Raw genomic sequence first — 20,553 nt, forward strand, 5'->3', positions numbered from 1 at the left:
CTGGGGAGAAAAAATAACAAATACCGAACTTCGCTACACATGTACTTACCGGTATATTGTTGCACTTGTATCAAATGATTCATGTGCCAATTATCCTTGCTCTTTGGTTGAAGATACTCTTGAGTTCTGGTAAATATAGAAAATAAGTTCCCACAGAATTCAACAAAACTTAAAGGGAATGTAAAATTAGAATAAAGTTCAATTTTGTGAAACAGATGCAACATGTGCCCTCCAAAACCATTATTGTGGCGTTACGGACATTACAGTTTTGTCCACTTTCATAAAGTATTGATTTTAGATGACCAGTTCATTAACAATACAAATCGAACACTTACTTCACCTGCACACACATGCAATTTCTTTTCTTTAAGTTCTTTCCACTTTTTATTCAGATACTTCCTAAACAAAATCTTTATACGTGACGCTCTATTCCCCTACATACACCTATGACAGCACCATGTTCCCCCCTTCCCGACTGCTATCGACTTAAGCATTCTTGCTTATGATAGTTGGCCTCTGCATTTATCTTGATTATTTTTACTTACCTCCATATTTTCAAGCTTTCAATTATGCATTTTTATTTGTGTGTATTCAAGTTGTCACTCTTTATGTAAATGAATTATATTATAGTATTAATGACTGCTTTGAGAGAAATAGTTGTTTTATTACGCTCAAGGGAAGGTTAGAATTGTGCTATTCCCCGAGGCTTGCCGAGGGGAATAGCCCAATTGTAACCTTCCCGAGAGCGTATGAAAACAACTATTTCTCAAATATTAAAGCAGTCATTAATACTTTTATATGCCGAAAAAAAATAGACTAAAAAATAAAAAATAAAAAATACTTTTTTTTTTAGTCGAAGGTGAGAGTCGAACTCTTGCGTACAATGAGTGATGAATCTTACACCAACGCCTTACACCACTCGGCCATCGCGCGCTGTTCATGCTTGGCAGTTTTGTACAATATATACATTAAAATGGATTGAAACCGGCTTCGGCGTGATGAATGCTTCGCAAAAGCACCCTTCTTTTACTTTTGCAATGCATATTGGCACGAACTTAGATCAAGATCTATCGGCAGATGTTGTTTTTTTGTTTTTGGAAGTTTATTTTCGTCTTCATGTCAACAATGCAAGATAAAATTGTCGGTAAGATCGATCGAGATTCAATTGTATTGAAATTACCGACCAATCGCACACATACGGTATCCTCGATCGCTCAAACCATTTTTTAACATGTAAACCTATGGGGTAACCATGGAGGCTGACCTATTTTTTTAATAACCATGGTTATTAAAAATATTAAATGTTTTATGCATGGTTACCGGGAATTTTACAGTAACAGTTGAAGTTTATGAATGCAATTCGACCAATCAGATGGCTGGATTTCTTAAGTGAGGTATATAATATATAATATTATTGTTATTTGAATGTTTTATATTTGATTTATCAATAAATGCAGAAACATCTGCTAAAAATATTTAAAAAATAGTCAATTGTGTATATGAATATTTTCCATTCTTTTCTACTGGATGATCAATTAGACACATTTTCCAAATGTTCCTTAGCAAATTAATAAGCATTTTTTCTAGGAGTTGCAATTTGAGGATAATTCGTTTCGTTAAGAATTTTTGTAAGTATGCATGAAGTATGCTTAAACAGGTCTATTTTAATCTAATGACTTTGGTAATTTGCTATAAAGCACTTTAATCAGTTATTTGTGATTTATGAAAAAATGATAATCATGATGATTACCATTTTGATTGTACATGCATATCTAATGATGTTCTAGCAAATCCATATAACCTAGCTTCTGCTGTATGTTATGCGTACAGAAAATGGTTAACTTCTAATTCATTTTCTGAATCTACTTGCAACAGATCATGTAGCTCCCTCTTGCTCACCAAATAGCTACTTTGAATGTACCAACTTGGAATGTATCCCCAAAGAGAACCTTTGTGATCTTCGACCAGACTGTCTTTTTGGAGAGGATGAGGATAATACAATTTGTGGTAAGAAATGCCAGTTGGCCATTTATACTGATTTCTAGAGATAGATTATTCAAAATTCATTCACTGAAATAACACTTGATATGAGAGGACTCTTTTATCTTTTATCTTATAATTGATCTCAATATCCACCCTTTATGTGCCTTTGCATTTTGTTTGTTTGATAAACACACAGGTTTATTGCTTGAGTGCCTCTTAATGTTTCAAAATATAGAATTGAACCCGTTTCTGCATGCATATGGTATACACAGCATTTTTGGACAAGTAAGTTCTTTGTGTGCATGATCAGAATACACAAAAACAGACTGAGTAGGCCTATACCCACTCATTTTTCAAATGAAATGATATAGGGTTATCAAATTTGATTTTGAGTTGTAGTTTCATTCTTGCATGATACTTACATGTATGATGATGTACTAAAGTCAATGAAGTCCAACAATTTAAAAAAAAAGAATATCCCAGCAAAAGCATGCTTGCGCTAGCTTTCACCAGACATACCGGTAGTGAAAATTGTACAAGTATAACCCGTCACAGCCTTTTGCCCTAGAGACTTGCAGAATAGTGTTTTTGTTTGTTTGTTTGAGTTTTTTTTTTTTATATCAAGACTAGGCCAATGTTATATAATGTTGATGATTACAAAACCTCACAACAATACTTATGTGCTATGTGGTCAAACTTTCTAATTGCTTCCAAACAGTTTCTTTCAAATGGCAAGTACATGAACTCAACTGCAATTTTGAAAATCTTATACATTATCTGTGTTACATATCCCAACGCTGCCACCATGTTACATAATGCTTAAGAGGTTTATTTAAGAGGTATTCTTGACTCGAACAGAAGAGAGCTAATACACAGGTGTTTTTACATGTGAGGAAAGAGTTTACAAAAAAAGTATGAGTGCGCCATCTAACTGAATATACATTATAGTCTGTCAGTTGACTAAATCACTTAAACAGGATACTGTTACAATCTGATGGAAATATAAATCTCAAAATACCACCCTTGTTGTTTGTCCTTCAGGTCACATTCCGTATGGGGCCAAGTGTGACTTTGAATCTGGACTCTGTGGATGGTACAACATTGTGGGCCTAGACCATCAGAATTGGACCAGGCATCATGGATCAACCAAGTCTACAGGAACAGGACCTAGTGTGGACCATACTTTGGGAACTGAAGAAGGTATGATTCAAATGATTTTATTTCTCATGCAAAACATAATACAATGAATAAGTATACTACAAGAAATATACAATGAATTGAAAAACATAATAGAAATAGCACGAGAAAAGAAGAATGAACTAGAAGCAGAGCTTGTTGAAGTATCAGTTCCTCAGAAGCTGTTTTGCAATATATTTTGAACAAAGTATGCTTAGAAAATCAATAAATTAAAAAATATGTAGCAAAGAAATTATATTTTTGGGGGGGGGGAAATATAAAAGAGAGGAAAAAATGGAGGAAAATAGTAGAAGGCAAAGACAAAGAAAGATTAAAAAAAAAGGAAAATGAATGATTGCAAAATGGTTATATAGTCACTCAAACATTACAAAGCCTCATCAATCTTGGGAGTACTTTTTAATACTAGTCTAGGTATTAGGTAAAAGTAATGAGAAAATGATCAATTGAAATATTTAAAGGAATAGCTTCTGCTGATTATTTTTTTAACATTTCATGTCATTTGAAACTCATTGTATACTTTATGAAGTACATTAATGAAACCATTGCACAATGGTGGATTTTGCATTTGATATTAATGAGACAAGTGTGTGGTAGTTCATCATGTATTTGCTCCAACCCTCAAACATTGTACAATTGATTGATTATTAAAGGACGCGAGCCTTTAATATTCTTACATTTAATTACCTCCATGTATTGCAGGTTACTACTTTTATTACGAGACATCAGGAATTGGAACAGGTGATGAGGCATACATGAGGAGCCCGGTGTTTGAAGCTCCGCCCGCTACTACCAGAAATAGGACCAATCCCATGTACAAGGCATGCAAGGTAATATTCCATGGAAGGTACAATTATGAAGTGATTAGTTGTTCTGGAAAATCCATTATAAGATGCTTGAAAAAAATAAGTCTGCTTGTTTGAAGGTGCTTGAGAACAGTGGAAAGATTTGAGCAAATAAAAATGCTAGAGTTATTTGTTTCTTAACTCTTTTTCTCTCTCATTCTCTCTCTCTCTCTCTCTCTCTCTCTCTCTCTCTCTCATTATCTCTCTCTCTCTCTCTGCTGTTCTTCTTTTTTGTCCCTTTGGAAAACGCAAATAGATATAAGTGACCATAACTTTTGACAAATTTAACTTATTGGAGAAATAAGTCAATTGTTTGTTCTGTGTTATTTTACTGTGTAGCACTTTCGATGGATGTATAAAGACCAAACCCATATTATAAATGATACCATTTATTTGGTTTAGGCAAATATATTTCACTTTTAGTGTACCCATTGTCTTCTATTTTTGTCTACCGGTATTATGAATTCTCACTAGATCTAAGTCATGTATTGTACCTTGAAAATCTGTTGAAAATTCCTTAGTCAGGCACACCAATAATGTATTTGTTTTGTTTTGCATTCACAATTATGTACAATATTTATAATTCTATTTCACTTTCTTGTTCCTTTGAATGTCAACAGTTTGTATTAAGTGAGATTAGGTAACTTTATTTAGATACATTTATTAATACTATGTCTTATATTTTTATATTCTTATGTTGTCTATTTTTCCCAGTTTCGCTTTGCGTACCACATGTATGGTATGGAGCCTAGCACGCTGAAAGTTTTTGCCATCTCTGCAGAAAATCCAGACATTTCAAGTCAACTCTTTAGCGAGTATAATAGGGACATCGATAGATGGATAGAAATTGTTCAGCCAATGCCTGATGTTATTTCAGACAGGTGGGATATGTTTTGCAATTATCTGTGTGTCTCAAATTCTAAAGGTGAAACTAAATTTGCCACAGTATGGTTTTAGTTTTCTAGCTTTGTGATTAGAGACGATCCATGTCTGGAGGTTTTTTCCTCGTGAAAGTGCGTCACATGTCTCAAAGTCATTGCTGTAAAATTCACCTCAATGGTACATCTCTGCATACCCCAATACAAGTGAAATGCTATTTCTTTGATGGAAATGAAACTCAACTAAACTTATCATTGTAGAGTACTGGTCCCAGTTATTGCACAAAATTATTATCAAACACAACTCCCCGAATAGAACTCAAATCCTAAATTAAGATTTCACTTTGTTTTAAGCCAAGATAACATTTATTTTTTGTTAGAGTTCCATATGTAATTTATATGTATTGAATATTCTATGATCGTTATGAAGATCGATCATATAGATATATTTATGCTTTAATCTTATATATATTTTGTATTAATTTTTTTAATAAATCAATATCACCTTTATATTCTGAATTTTTAAAACTTTAATATCAATTTTGACCAGATACTTTATACAAATTGAAGCGACAAGAGGTAGAGGCTGGAAGGGGGATGTTGCCGTTGATGATATCTCGCTCAGCCCAGAATGCTTTGAGAAAAACAATACTTCTGTAGGGTCAACGGCAGGGTACACCAACCCATGGTCTTCAGGGCCGAGGACTACCAACATGACATCATACCCCACCCCCAGCACAGTTATGACAGGTATGTAGAAGAGTAATTACTGTTAAAGTTCCTTTCTATCTATTCTCATGTGAAACTCTATTTATTTATCATTCATGATGTACCTGATGATGGTAAAGAATATTATTGTATTAAACATAGAAGTAGACTCAGGTTTTTAATAGTTTGAATAACTCATTGTATGAATCTTTAAAAAAAAAAAATCTTTTACTTTATCTGTGATCTTGCACTCGTCCCCCCTCTCACTCTCCGTTATGAATTCCCTACCATTTTCAACACTATGATTAATATCATAAATAGATGGAGATTAATTGTGTAACAAGATATACAACAAATACAGGCATGTTTTATGCAAACAATTTTTTTTGCTACTTGGAGTAAACCTCATTTTTTATACATATTGGAGTAATTAAGCGTATCTTTTATTCATGTTAATGCAATTTACATTACGGTGTGATAACATACAATGTACATGTAACTGAAATTTGGCAACTTCATCTTGTAAGAAAATCTGAAATTTGATCCTAGATCCAACCAACGGAGCAACAACCACTGCCACGACCTCTGTTAAAAAGGAGCCCATTCCAACCGTTAACTTCACCTTCACAACCTGTGGCACCCATGGACCTTATGGACCAACCCAAGCCAGATGTACTGCAGCCTACCGCTACACTAACCTGACAGTCAGGGTGCTTAATCATGAAGATTCCATTTCATTGGCAGGGGTGCAAGTCTGGACGGCACCAGAGACGAGGCTCTACAGGTGATTTTTTGAAAGGGATTACTGTTATGTAGTCCTAGATTATATTTGGAGCACTTGTGTAATTTGTTAACCACATACATTAAGATGTATGGAAATGATTTCCTAGCTGTCCAAGATAGCAGTGTGTACATACATTGAATTTTCAGTTATTTGGGCGAATGATAGTTTTAGCATAATGTCCATCGTTTATTGTTTATCCTTTGACTTTATTCTTTTCTGAACAGTTGATTCTGATGAGGAATAGAGTGTGTGTGGGTGTGTGTGTGTATGTGTGTTTGAGAGAAAGAGGGAGAGAGAGAGAAAGAGAGAGAGAGAGAGAAAAAAAAAAGAAAGAGAGGGGGAGAAAGAGAGGGAGAAGACCTTACTCTGTATTTTAATTAAGTGCTTTTCAATTCAATCCAATTCAATTCAATTCGTTTATTCATCCAAATTCACAAGAATACATGGAAATTTGTTTTGGTCACATTTTGTTTGAAAAAGTAACATATATATCATTGTAAAATGATCTTTTGTCTTACTGTTTATAAATTTGGATCTGGGATTAAAACTGTAATCTTCGTTCTGTATTAAAACAAAGTGTATTAATGCCATTTTCCATCCCCAAACATTGTTCACACATGACCTAGTAAATTGCCACAACAAAATATATATGCTATTTTAGGTACCGGTATGAATAAATGGCAAATGGGGTTGAGAAAAATTCACAAGCTTTGAGCATACTTGCTTACCGGTATGTGTTAAAAAAGGAACGTATACGTAAGGCACACAACGCTAATGCCATTGTATTGTCCTGTGATATATTTTTTAATGCGGTTTACCATTCAATAATTTTTCGTTATCAATTCTGTTTTTAAAACATTGATCAATTCTGAAACTACAGTGTAACTGCCTATGGTGCTAGCGGAGGGGCCGGAGTGGAGAACTCTGGGCCAAGCAAGGCAGCCAAGGTAGACGCCATCTTTAATTTGACTGCAGGTGACCAGCTCTTCATTTTGGTCGGTCAAGAGGGCGAGAGTGCATGCAGTGTGAGTTACTCGGTCCTTAAAAAAAAAATCAATATTAAGTATTATGTTGCTCTGATGAAAGAAAGCAGAAAAATCAGAATAGCAGATTGGGAAAAGTTTGATTGAAATCAGACAAATGATAGGAAACTCATGAGTTTTTGAAAGATGTAATTAATACATGTATGGGAATTCCAAAATGTTGGTGTTGGGACTAAGAACCCTACCCTCTTATCCAACACACAGAATAACTAAATTCTTAAAGGGAAAGTCCACTCCAAAAATAACTTACTTTCAAAAGAAGCAGAAAAATCAGACAAGCCAATCAAACCAATCAAAAAACGTTTGAGCAAAATTGGATACCTGATAAGAAAGTTATGAATTTTTAATGACATGAAAAACTTTGAAAATCACAAAACAAATCGGCAACTTACTCATGAGTCTGTAATGTGATTGCCTCACTATCCACTAATTGTTTTCTTTATATTGATAATATAAATTTCCAATCTTACCTCTAAAATCTAATTTCCTCACACCAGCATCCAAGTTATACTTGTAGTGTTTTTGTATGCATGCTCTAATATAGGGTAATCTTTTTTCAGTTAAATCATGAAACATTTGAATTTTGATAAAATATTTACGTAAATATTATTGATTATGAATATACAATATTCAGAAAATAGTATTAATTCTTCAAAGTGAAATTTCATGCATGCAATATGATACAGTTCATATAACCTGGGCAAAGGCATGGGGAAATCAAGTCTTGGGGGATAAAAAGGGAAATTAATAGGATAAAAATACACACAGCAATTGATAAATAGTGAGGCAATGCTTCACAAACTGATTACCAATAAGCAATTTGTGTTGTGATTTTCTGATTTTACACATTTTGTTTTGCTCTGTTTCTCTGCATCAATTAAGAGCAAATTATTTTGGAGTGGACTTAGCCTTTAATTGTTCAATAATATATTATTTTGTAGGATCTTTTTTTTTGGGGGGGGGCCTACATTTATGAATGTACAGTATTCAGATCTGCTAAATTTAGTTCTTATTTTCAGTGTTTCATATTGAAATTTGTCCATAAGAATAATTCAATTTTTCTGTTGTGACATCTCTCAGCCCTGAATCTGACCATGTTCTGTTATATTTAAATAAACAACTGTAATCACCTCCTTGGTTTATTACCTTTGCCCGAGTAGGATCCAGATGTGTTATTTGCTCACTACTGCACTGTGAATGTTGATGAGAAAGCCAGACTGCAGCTGGCTGAGGGAGGCTTGAGTGCAGGAGGTGGAGGAGCTGGTGGAGGAGGAACTTTCATCGCCCTGGTAACTAGGAGATAAACTAGAGTCTATCCTAAAGGACACAATAGGCCTGTCCTCATCAGCTCGAGATTGACAAATAACACGCAATTTCAATTATCCCAATCGCAAATTATCCAGCTAATTTGCGTCCTCATCAGCCCGCAGTTGCAATTAGCGGGATATTTGGATGAAATAATCATCCCAAGATATCTTGGGCTAGAATGCTAAGTTTTGATTTCGAGGTCGAGTCTTGAGCTGATGATGACGTGATTTGTAACTTCAGGCTTATTTCCCAAATCAGAAATAGTGGGCTACATGTATTTGGCAATCTCCAGCTGATGAGGACATATCTATTGAGTTCTGCTAAAAAAAATGCATGGAAATAACATTTCATGAATACACTTTTACTACTACATATTCCACTTTTTGAGTGAAATCACAACAGAATGCAAGAATTTTCTTTTCAGTTGCTGTCTTTCTCTCTTTTAAGTATGCTGTGTAATGATTGTATTTTAAACAGAACAGTAGCAATGCCTTTTTGAATTATATTAATTTTTTCATTTTTTTTGCTTACCGTAGTCTCTTTATTTCATTCACATTATAAAAAAAAACAATTGCAAAATCCTAAGAAAAATCATAAAAAGGCCATAGCCGTGTCCATCACCTGTTGAACATGAAAACTTTACAGTCATGTAGATATTATTATGTAATCTGAATGTGACTTCTATTGAATTTACATTATCGTATGGACATTGCTCTTTACTAAATCTAAGGTAATCCAAATTTTCAAGTCCATTTCTTGAAAGTCTGTGCAATCATCATTATTAAATCAATTTTTCTGTATGACACCTTTAGAAGAGTGAAACTTCACCCGAGCTGACTCCTCTCTTGGTTGCTGCTGGGGGTGGGGGTCTTGCTTTTAGCCCCTCCCCGTCTACCAGTTATAGTGATGGCAGAGTGGGGTCACCAGGCACTGGTGTCTCTAGACAGCATGGGGTCTCAGCAAGGGATACCGCTGGTCAGTATATGCTTCATTTTTACCTTTTGATCATAACAGTGATGATGATGATCATCTTTGATGTCATCATCATCCGCATTCAAAACAGCATGATGAAGGAATATTATGTGATGATGAAAGTGGTCATAATAATGATGATCATGAAATGATGAAATAATGATAGTCAAAATGTGATGATATCATTGTTTTTAGCTTCATGAACATTGATAATAAAAATGATAAAGATAGTGATAATGATTATGATAATGATTATGATAATGATAATGATAATGATAATAATGGTAATAATATGTTAGTGATGATAACATAGAAGATAAAAATATGTATTTAAATTATCTTTATATACTTATTTTGATAAAGGAGCCGGAGGGGGGGGGGGGTGGAATTCTAGCAAAAATTGATAGTGATGATAACATAGAAGATAAAAATAGTATTTAAATTATCTTTATATGCTTATTTTGAAGGCGATATTGACGACAATTATAATGATAAAAGTGATATCTCCTTTTAATAAAAAAACAGTTTTGTTTTGCCTATCATTTAAGGAGCCGGAGGGGGCTGGAATTCTAGCAGGGATCATGAGCCTACCGGTAGATCGTTCCTCCAAGGGGCGACCGGAGGTAGAGAATGTTTGTTAGCCTATGAGGACTTCAGATGGAACACCCATGGGGGCTTTGGAGGAGGAGGAGGGGCGTGTACCACAGGCAGTGGTGGTGGGGGCTACACAGGTATGAAGGGGGGAGGGGAATTATATTCCATTCATATTCATTCAAAGTAGCATTTTTTCTGCTCAGTCATATTTTTCATATTATACGAAGTGTTTCAAATGAGATATACAGTGTATCAATAGCATAGTTCAAAAGTATGGTGTTAAAATATGTCACTTTTATTTGTTAAATATGTAAACAAGGAGGTAACATGTCTTGGGTACATATGTGTAAGATTTACATGGGAATATATTAAAGCAAATGTTGGAAAAAGAAAGAAAGAGAAGATCAAAGATTTGGCGATGAAAGGATCTGGATGAATCCTGCTTGTTTGCCCCTTAGTATTCCAATCTGCAGACTGACTGAATTAACCTACAATACAAAGAGGAAGGTCCATTATGATATGAAATTAGATTCAATGAAAGCAGAAAAATGAGAGAACAGAACAGACTAACCGATATAAAGACATGAAAGAATTGTTAGAAACGAATTCCATCAAATACAATTTAGCAATCTTTTAATCTCCTAGCTCTCCCAATACTAAAACCATCATAAATTTCCTCTCTTTTTGGTCGTTGGTGAAGGAAGACCAAAACAGTCAAACCTGCTTTACTGACCACCTGTTTACAAAAACCACCTGTCTTCAAGGACCATATTTTTTGTTTCCCTTGAAAAAAGTTTCTCATTGAAACATGTACTAAAGGAACCTGTCTACAAAGACCACTTTTTGTGTTTCTCTTTGGCGGTCGCTACATAGGTTTGACTGTGCATGTGTATATCTCTTTCGAACAGACGCTGTGTAATAGCACATGTGCAATGATTATTCCTAGGGTGCATGTATAATTTAATATTTTCTAAGAGGAAATAGAAAGTCTTTCTCTGATATTTGTTTGGATCAATCAGGAGGGGATGCTTCACTAGTCAAGTCACTAGAGGGCGATGGTCAAGGAGGAATGTCCTTCATTCACCCTTCAGTCATGGAACCAGTAGCATAGGGCTCCCGAGGACGTCAATGGATTACATGTATGTGCCCCCCCCCCCCCCCCAAAAAAAAAAAAAAAAAAAAAAAAAACATCAAACTCTGGCTACGGCCCTGGATTTGTAAACAGTCATGGGATTCCTGACTGAAGGTTTATAATTATGATTGCAGCATGAGCTAAATCCAGGATTTTGTTTCAGAATCTAAGACAAAGATACTGAGTCACTTTAAACCCTTCTGCGATCCCATTTTTGAAGAAATGGCAATTATATTCAATTTAGAAATCAAAGCAAATTACATCTTCCTTATTTAGGTTTTAAATAATGATGAGGATACTTAAAAATCCTGTCTTTTGTTGTGTCTAAATCTTCTTCAAATTGTAGACGATCACACTATTGATCTGCATTAAAATTTGTACTCAAACCTACTCAAGAAACTAAATATTGAATATATATAGTTACAAAAGCTTCAAAATCGTTATTCCGTTTAATACTAAATGTAGATATTATGACACCTCATAGTACATTGTTATCCTATCTAAGATGGCAATCGGTTGTTGAGAGAGTGCAATACCAATTTAGAATATGGATGTAAAAGGTGATAAATAATAAAATGCCGACATATATTAAGGATATTGTGTGCTATCGACCGATAAATGTTTATACCAGGTATGCAACTACCTGTCCTCTATTCATTGAAAAACACAAAACTGAGTATTTCAAAAGATCTTTCTGTTATCAAGGCTCCGTTATATGGAATGCATTACCCCCTTCTTTACGTTTATTAACTCACTGGATTCATTTAAAAAACACTGCAAACTCCTTTCTCTCACATAGTTTAAAATAGTACTTACATGAATATTTTACCCCCCCCCCCCCATTTATTTCAATATTTTATCTTGTTTCATTTTTGTGTTCATATAACTTATGTATGTTTATATGTTTTGTAAATATGTTTTTGATTATGTTGATACAGGGCCCCTTGGTCGAGCAGTTTTTATAACTGAAAGGGCTACCCTGTCAAAATAAAAGGACAAATAAATAAAATAAATAAAGTGCAGAACAAGCCTTTGTTTATTGTCCTGAAGAGGTTACTTCCTGCTTTTCTTTTGCATAGCTTATGATTGAGTGGAATATGAATACTGTTTTCAAACAATGTTTTCAAAACACATTAGTGTATGACACCTCTCTCCCCACTATTTTTTTTTTTATTATATCATTGCTAATGAAATATTGATATTCTTGTCATTTTGAATGCAGGAGCAAGATCCGGTGCGGGTGAGGTTTTGATTGTTGGTACTATCTTCTGCCCAGAAGGTTCTTTTAGATCACCTGATAAACAGAGCTGTCTATGTGAGTATATATTCTTGGTGTGATGTGTCATTTGTAATATATTTATTACCAAGTTGTTTGAAAGTATTTAAAACTATTTCATGACATTTTGAGTATACAACTGAAAAATGAAGACATCAAGTAGTAAAAACTAGTCGTTTCTTAGGACCCCTAAACCACCCAAAATTGTGTAGGACAGTCAAACTTGAATTCAGGATTGTCATATGATTATAAACAAGTGTGAATTCACCTTGATCTTGCTCTGTAGTACCTTGCTAAAAAATTATATGAAAGAAGAAATTGTAACTGAAACATATTATTCAAAAAACATATTTATATGGACACTTGGCAGTTCATACTTAGTCGGAAGATTGAACCATGGACTAAAGTTAGTCAGTTTTTAAGAATACTGCCCATAGACACTGTGTACCAAGGAAAACTGTAGTATGCTACGCTGTGTTAACACTTTGATTCTGCATCTGGTATGTTGAATAATTATGCTTTAAATGCAGTAGCTTCCTTTTGATTTTTATCCAATGTGTTATAAAATTTCAGCCACCACAGCCTCACCTCCTGGATACTCCTTCCCAGTTTCAAAGATCAGTATTATCATCATACTTCTCATCTTTATCTTCCTGACCATTATGTCAATCTGTCTTGGTAAGATATGAATACATTATCGCAATTTGAATGCATTATAATGGTATGAATGTATTCTTACAATGTGCATTCTTTCTCCTAATATGAATACAATCTCACAGTATGAATGCATTCTCACAATTTGAATGGATTATAATGGTATGAATGTATTCTTACAATGTGCATTCTTTCTCCTAATATGAATACAATCTCACAGTATGAATGCATTCTCACAATTTGAATGGATTATAATGATATGAATGTATTCTTACAATGTGCATTCTTTCTCCTAATATGAATACAATCTCACAGTCTGAATGCATTCTCACAATTTGAATGCATTATAACGGTATGAATGTATTCTTACAATGTGAATTCTTTCTCTTAATATGAATACAATCTCACAGTATGAATGCATTCTCACTATGTGAAATATTCTCATATATAAATGCATTCTAACAGTTTGACTACCTTCCTACAATATGAATGCTTTGTTGCACCAAATGAATTTGTCTATTCCATGACCTAATTTCATTGAATTCATAGATGACTTTAGGTTTGACATTTGACCTGGCTTTGATAGGTGTATGTATATATTGTTTGTTGTTGTTGATTAAACAGAAATTCCAAGCTTGATAGCAAGTAGCTCTGAAGCAGAAAAATGAGAGAAGGATATTGATTTTAGGATAGCCATGAGTTTGGAAATAGTATTTGAAATAGATATATATTTTTATACCACAGTGTTCAAGTACAAGGAACACAAGTTGAAAGTAGCAGAGAACAAAATGGAAGCCAGTTACCAGCTATCCCAGCTTCGAAACAATTTTGCTATTGATGTCAACCCCTGCTACACAATCCCAGGAAAAGACAGTCCAGCAACATCACATGACCTTAAAGAGCTACCTAGAGAAAATCTAAGACTGATAAGGTAAATTTAAGCCCCACTGTACTACTTGTAGCTACTTGCTCCCTCTATATATATATATATATATATATAGAAAACAATGCCTAAGCGGTGCCTCTTGATCCTCTTTTTCTTATGTTGATTGAGAGCCGAGTTGATGAGATAGTCACCTGCCAGTGACCATACTGGGTGGTCTAATCCCTCCTGGCCAAACTAGTACAGACAGGCTTTAAGTTTTTTTGAAAAATTAAGATAGAGTTTGCAGTCAATGGTAAAACCAAAACATTTTGTTGACATGAATCTTCATTAATTGTACACAAAGGCAACTTCTTACGACAACAAATTTGCATTTTTTGCCAATTTCTGTGTTGATTCTATTTTGATCAATTTAAATGGCATGAAACTTTTCTGATACATGAACCACTCGTGAAAATCATGAACATTTTTTTTGCAAGATCCATTTATTATGGATAAAGCTGTGTAGAGTTCTTATTAGCATTATTATTTGACAGAAACCATTTTTCCTAAACTCATATATCCAGCATCTCTCAAAGATTGGTTCAATATTTGTTTGCTTGTAGAAAGATAAACGGTCTGTCCTCGAATTGGATACAATTACTGATATTGTAGAAGTATGGATGTACAGATTGATATTTACACTCAAACAACATTAAGGTAAAGATACATGTTGCCTACGTCATCAGAAGTTAAACTATCTTTATTAGATTGATTGCCTTTCTATAATTTAAGTGAAGAATATTCACCAAATTGCTTCGTTGTGATTTTGTTTTCATTACTCTCAGTGCTCTTGGACAAGGAGCATTCGGTGAAGTTTTCCGAGGTGTATACCAACCTCCTCACCAGAAATCTGAGATCGACATAGCAGTTAAGGTAAGAATATCCTTAAGAAAATTAATCTAGACATGTGTATAACCGTTGTATGATCCAGCAATAATCCAGCCTTAATGTATAAAGAACACATTTGTAATTTAGTGAATTTTATTTGTTATTTATTTTTAAATCATTCTTCCTAGTAATCTGTTATATGAGGATGAGAATCCCCTTCAATTAGTTATTGATTTATTTAAGCGCAAACCTCATTAGCAACTAAGAGGAAACCTCTGTGAGGAATGAATTCATATGTGAGAGTATACTGTGATATATTTTTGAAGGCTCTTGTTTTGCATGTGAGAGGCCAATGTCCAGGCTATCCCTTTTATAGTGATTATATTATGGATGAGGTGTGTACCCATGGGTCCCAGGCAATGCTAGGGTAATAGCAATTGCAGGGCCTCAGGAAGACCAGGGGGGTGTTTCACAAAGACTAAGATCAACTTTAAGTTGGACTTAACTATGGCAGGCCATTCATGCCACTGGTTGCTCTCACCATTGGTCTCTCCATTATAGTCTTTAGATAATATTTTCCATCAATAATGAATTATCAAATAATTAAATCAAGATTTGTACGTCATGTGAGAGACTAATGCCAGTAAATGGTGAGAGCAAACAGTGGCATGAACGGCCTGCCATAGTTAAGTCCAACTTAAAGTCAATCTTAGTCTCTGTGAAACACCCCCCCCCCCCCCCCCCCACCCCCGGGCCCTGTCTTATAAAGAGTTGCGATTGATCCAAATCAATCGCAAGTTTGCAATCTCCTACCGGTATCTCTTATGTACATAGTTGCGATTGAAGTTTTGATTAATATCAACTTTTTGTAAGACAGGCAGTATAGCCACAATCAGGGTGCAAAACCATTTGCACTTGGGTCCAAAAATGAAGTATGCAGTAGAGCAGTTTCATCAACCCCAAATTGTTCATCCATACCCTAGGGTTAATACCCTGCAATATCCTGGAGGAAACTATCTTGGTTATCATTTTATGAACAGCAACACAACAGGGGGTGGTAGGTGTTACGGACACTACACAAAGCTACTGAAATTGAATTTTCGAGCATTATTTATCTTAACACTCAAATATTTTGCACTTTTTGGGGGAATTTCTTGGCCATTTGTGAAAAATAAAACAATTCACACTCACTTCAGTCCATAAATTAGACTCAGTATACACTTCAGAGGAAACACAAGGTCAAATCTGATAAATTACATTTTTTCAAAACCTGAAACTTTTAAAAAAGCCAACCAAACATTGATTAATGAGACAAATTACAAACTTTAGTCCCATCTGTATACATATAAAAACAAATCAAATTGCTGGGAAGGCTCGTTTCATATCATAAGTTGTCCAAAATAGCTCATTTACAAAATCCTATTAGATGTTACGGACACTACAGTTTGTGTACATGCTATTCTTTGATGCAATATATAAGTAATCCTTTGCTTTTTTCTGCCATCATTGTTGTTGCTGCATATCTTGAGGCCAACAGAGAGTATCTTTTCAAATCCTCATTATCAAGTCTCTTGGATAGGACTTAACCCTAATAAGGCCCCCCCCCCCCTTCGCGATTTTTTTTTTTTTATTGTTCGGGAACGCATACGGATGGCGTCCCGCCGCTCGCTGACTTTTTTTCTTTTGAGCCTTGCGCATCTTTTAAAACGTTTTTTTTTAATCAGGGGGGGGGGGGGGGTACAGTTACAAAGTCACATGACCTTTTGTCTTTGCATATCAGCCCCAAATCGATTTTCGTGATTTGTGTACAAAACATAATTATGGAAATGTCATTTTCTCCTAAAAAGAGATAAAACATTGGTTATTGGGTCTTGTTTTAAGTTTTGGTGTTTGGTTTGGGAGTGAAAATAGTTGAATTGTAGTTAGAAAAAAACAACAACAATAAAATACAAAAGTTGAACAAACAATGAAATACATAAGAAATTATCCAAAAAGAGATAACATAAAGAATAACCTAGCTCTTCCAAAATTGTTGTCGTATTATTGTTTCAAATGGTTTAACGAATACATTTAGTGAAAAAGAATGCTTAAATATAGAGCATATATATGATTGATGGGTAAACAGGTGAATTTTATAACCATAAATATGCAAGTGAGTAAATTTGTCAAAAAATTAAATTTACCATAGTATTCTATACACTTCACTTGACATGCTGCAACATTTTCGCAGTGATCGGCCATTTCACAGCCGAGATCTTAGGGGGGGGGGGGGGGGGAAATAATGCACCCCCCCGGCCATATCGAGACCTCAAATAGCCCAGCCTTTTTATGCTTAAAGGGATCGTTTAACAATGTTAAATCTGAGATACACGGTCCTACGTGTTATCAGTGTCTGTGATATGGTGTAACATTGAAGCCCTAAAAAAAATCACGCTTCAAAATGATCAAGAAGTGCCTCAAAAAAGTAAAAATCTTTAAGTGACCGGTTATACCATACTCGTGTTCCCCAATAGACTGTAGTGTTATGAAAACCGTCAGGCGAACGGTTTTCAAAATTTGTAATTCCAATCATAAATATCTTGATAATCAGACAGGCGATCGGCTTGTAAAAGTCATGGGGTTCCTGACTGACCTAAAGGTTTATAATTATCATTGCATCATGAGCTAAATCCAGAATTTTATTTCAGAATCTGAGACAAAGTTACCGGATCCCTTTAAAGGGAAGTCCACCCTTTCAATAGAAGCAGAAAACATAATTTGTTCTATGTATTTACAGGGGTGGCCGAATTGGAGTGTTTTTTCTTCTTCTCCATCTTCTCTGCTCACTTTTAAACATTGAAAGAAGCATAACTATTTAGACAATTATTAAAGGAAGATGAAAGAAGACATTAAAAAATGATAAAACGAAGAAAAGCATGAGGAAAGATTGAAAGAAGGAAGAAGAGAATACAAAGGATAATAACTTAAGAAAGAAAAGGATAAGAATTAGAAATAGGGAAAAGGAAGAACAATACAATAAAAAAAGAGGATAATACAGTACATCATGTAGCATAATCAAGGTTAGCCTCTTAAAGACATAAGCATGAAAACCCTAGATTTTTGAAAAGACGATGTAATTCATTTTGAGAAGTAACTCTGAAAAGATAAATGTATCTCATAGGACCTTACAAGATTTGCTCAGTGACACAAAAAAACAATATGTTTGGAAAAGAAAGTTCCCATGGTGTCCTTGTATATTACATTTTATTATGTGGTGCCAGATTCAATGTGCATTTGGAGAAGATTGCACTGCATGCATTGTCCTTGTATCGTTCATAGATGTGCTGCAGAATATATTCAGTATATTTAGAACCCATTTTTAGGAACTCGTTAAAATAGCGATGACAAATTTGGGGTCATAAAAAGACTAGTCTGTACTTTATGAAGAGTATTTCGACCAACTAAGTGGTATACTTGTAAAACCTTAGACAGTGTACGCCGAAAAACAGGAACAAAGCATTTATAAAAAGAAGTGATAATTAATATATATGCAACATTATGGTGTAATCAATAATCATTTATGATACGTTTATTCAATAATCCTCAGATGTTTGGTGATCGTTGTTGGTGGTGGCAATTAAACCAGTATTCATAAAATCATCAGATATATTTTATATACAAATATCGGTAAACAAGTCAAAAGCGACCTCAGTCTATTTTTTTCTCTCTCTCTCCATCAAATAGTATGCTTAATTTATCGAGAGAAATTGTGAGCAAAAACGTAGACGGCGAGATATTTCATATTGTGTTAATCCCCTCAAAGGGGTGTCCTCAAAAGAAGATATTTTTTCCATAGTCCTCAGGAGACACGAGTCATACACGTAATGGTGTGTGCCCAGGTATTTATGTGTGTGTGGACATAAAATACAATGTAGTGACTTATACATTTTGTAGGTAGGCAATTAAATGATTAAAATGTTGTATTTTCTCATGCATCATACATATTTCATATCATAGACAGCTTTTACAATGTTAACATTCATTTTAGAACACTGTTATCGAGAAAAAGAGGTACAGTTTGGCTTGCAGGCCTTGATATTACTCCTTCTGTAGTGTCCGTAACACAGATCTGTAGTGTCCGTAACACTGGCTCCTACTCTTTCCTACCCTCGATATTGAAACTAAAACACAATGATGCATTTAATTTGATACTTTATTACATCTAACTAATATTATTTAAATAAAATATTGATATTAAATTAGTCGTAAGTCAATTGTTTTTTTATATTTTAAATTAAATTCATGGAAAATAGCTTATTTGTTTGCGAAATATCATATCCAGGAGAAAACCTTCCAGGAAAAGAGAATTTGTGTTATTCATTCAGAAGAGCAACTGTATCAAATCAAATTTGAATAACAAATTTGTAGTATTTAGTTATCAAGCTGTTTTTTTAGACCATCACACACTTGTGTAAGTTGTGTTACGGACACTACATACGTTACGGACACTACAATTGCCATTTATTAAATTGCAAAAAAAAAACTGTTATGCTTAGCTGAATTGTATTATACCTCAGCTAGTCCCCGGAGGTAGTTACACAAAGCAACTAAAGTATATAAGAACTTTGAAAACATTTTCACATACCAGGAATTACACCGTTATGGACACTACAGGAAATTCCGGACAAAATTTATGATCGGAATGTGGGCATATATTTTTGTAACACTTGTATCTTTGTTTGATTTTTTGTTTCTGATGATAGGACAACATGTTACTCAGAAAATATAACCAATTACCAATTGATATAATGCTAACATATATATGAATTATAGAGGCAAAATTATACACAAAGCTGTTTTTCAAAAAAGCGTTACGCTTGTCTCTCTTCACAGATATAACCACTGTATCGCAATTCTTGGGTCAATTCTCAAGCCGTAAAAAAATAGTGAGTGGAGATAAAAAGGACTACAGGCTGGCATGAAAATATATGGCATATCTTGTGTAAATCCATGGTAACACCTAATAAAAAAAGACACATTTTCAAAGTGCAAATGCGTAACAGCCAAAAAGTGGTATTTCTGGCCCTCTATTACCATTCTCACACAGCCAACACAAAACAAATTCAAACAAAAGTTGCTGCCCGATGAAGAGCTCATATGGCCCAACATTTCAGGCCACAAGACATTTGATTAAACGACTTTGTGTTTCCAGGAGAGATGCGTAACACTGTAGGTAAAATAGCTGCACCCTGATTGTGGCTATACCGAGGGCCCAGTATTCACGGTTGAGGCTACCTGACATATGTAGGTAAATCGAACCATATCATTATTAGTATTTGATACCATATTCTTGTATCTTCTTTCCAGACTCTACCCGAGCATTGTACAGAGCAAGATGAACTAGATTTCTTAATGGAGGCACTCATCATGGGCAACTTTGACCACCCCAA

At 34.5% G+C, this 20,553-nt stretch overlaps 1 protein-coding gene across 1 annotated transcript in view; it reads left to right on the top strand.

Moving 5' to 3' along the window:
• Positions 1-1,813: 1,813 nt before the first annotated feature.
• The window catches only part of LOC574978 (ALK tyrosine kinase receptor), a 28,481-nt gene continuing 9,741 nt past the window's right edge, over positions 1,814-20,553 (top strand). Inside the window, exons 1-14 of the mRNA XM_030976691.1 lie at positions 1,814-2,007; positions 3,025-3,183; positions 3,880-4,007; positions 4,737-4,903; positions 5,451-5,650; positions 6,158-6,392; positions 7,273-7,417; positions 8,596-8,724; positions 9,556-9,718; positions 10,264-10,446; positions 12,664-12,756; positions 13,291-13,395; positions 14,116-14,302; positions 15,082-15,169. Of these exons, the coding sequence (XP_030832551.1) occupies positions 3,933-4,007; positions 4,737-4,903; positions 5,451-5,650; positions 6,158-6,392; positions 7,273-7,417; positions 8,596-8,724; positions 9,556-9,718; positions 10,264-10,446; positions 12,664-12,756; positions 13,291-13,395; positions 14,116-14,302; positions 15,082-15,169 (1,770 nt within the window). The 5' untranslated portion in view covers positions 1,814-2,007; positions 3,025-3,183; positions 3,880-3,932. The remainder of the gene's footprint in view (positions 2,008-3,024; positions 3,184-3,879; positions 4,008-4,736; positions 4,904-5,450; positions 5,651-6,157; positions 6,393-7,272; positions 7,418-8,595; positions 8,725-9,555; positions 9,719-10,263; positions 10,447-12,663; positions 12,757-13,290; positions 13,396-14,115; positions 14,303-15,081; positions 15,170-20,553) is intronic.

Source organism: Strongylocentrotus purpuratus, unplaced genomic scaffold (assembly GCF_000002235.5).
Source record: "Strongylocentrotus purpuratus isolate Spur 01 unplaced genomic scaffold, Spur_5.0 spur5_contig_803, whole genome shotgun sequence".
Taxonomy (NCBI): Eukaryota; Metazoa; Echinodermata; class Echinoidea; order Camarodonta; family Strongylocentrotidae; genus Strongylocentrotus; species Strongylocentrotus purpuratus.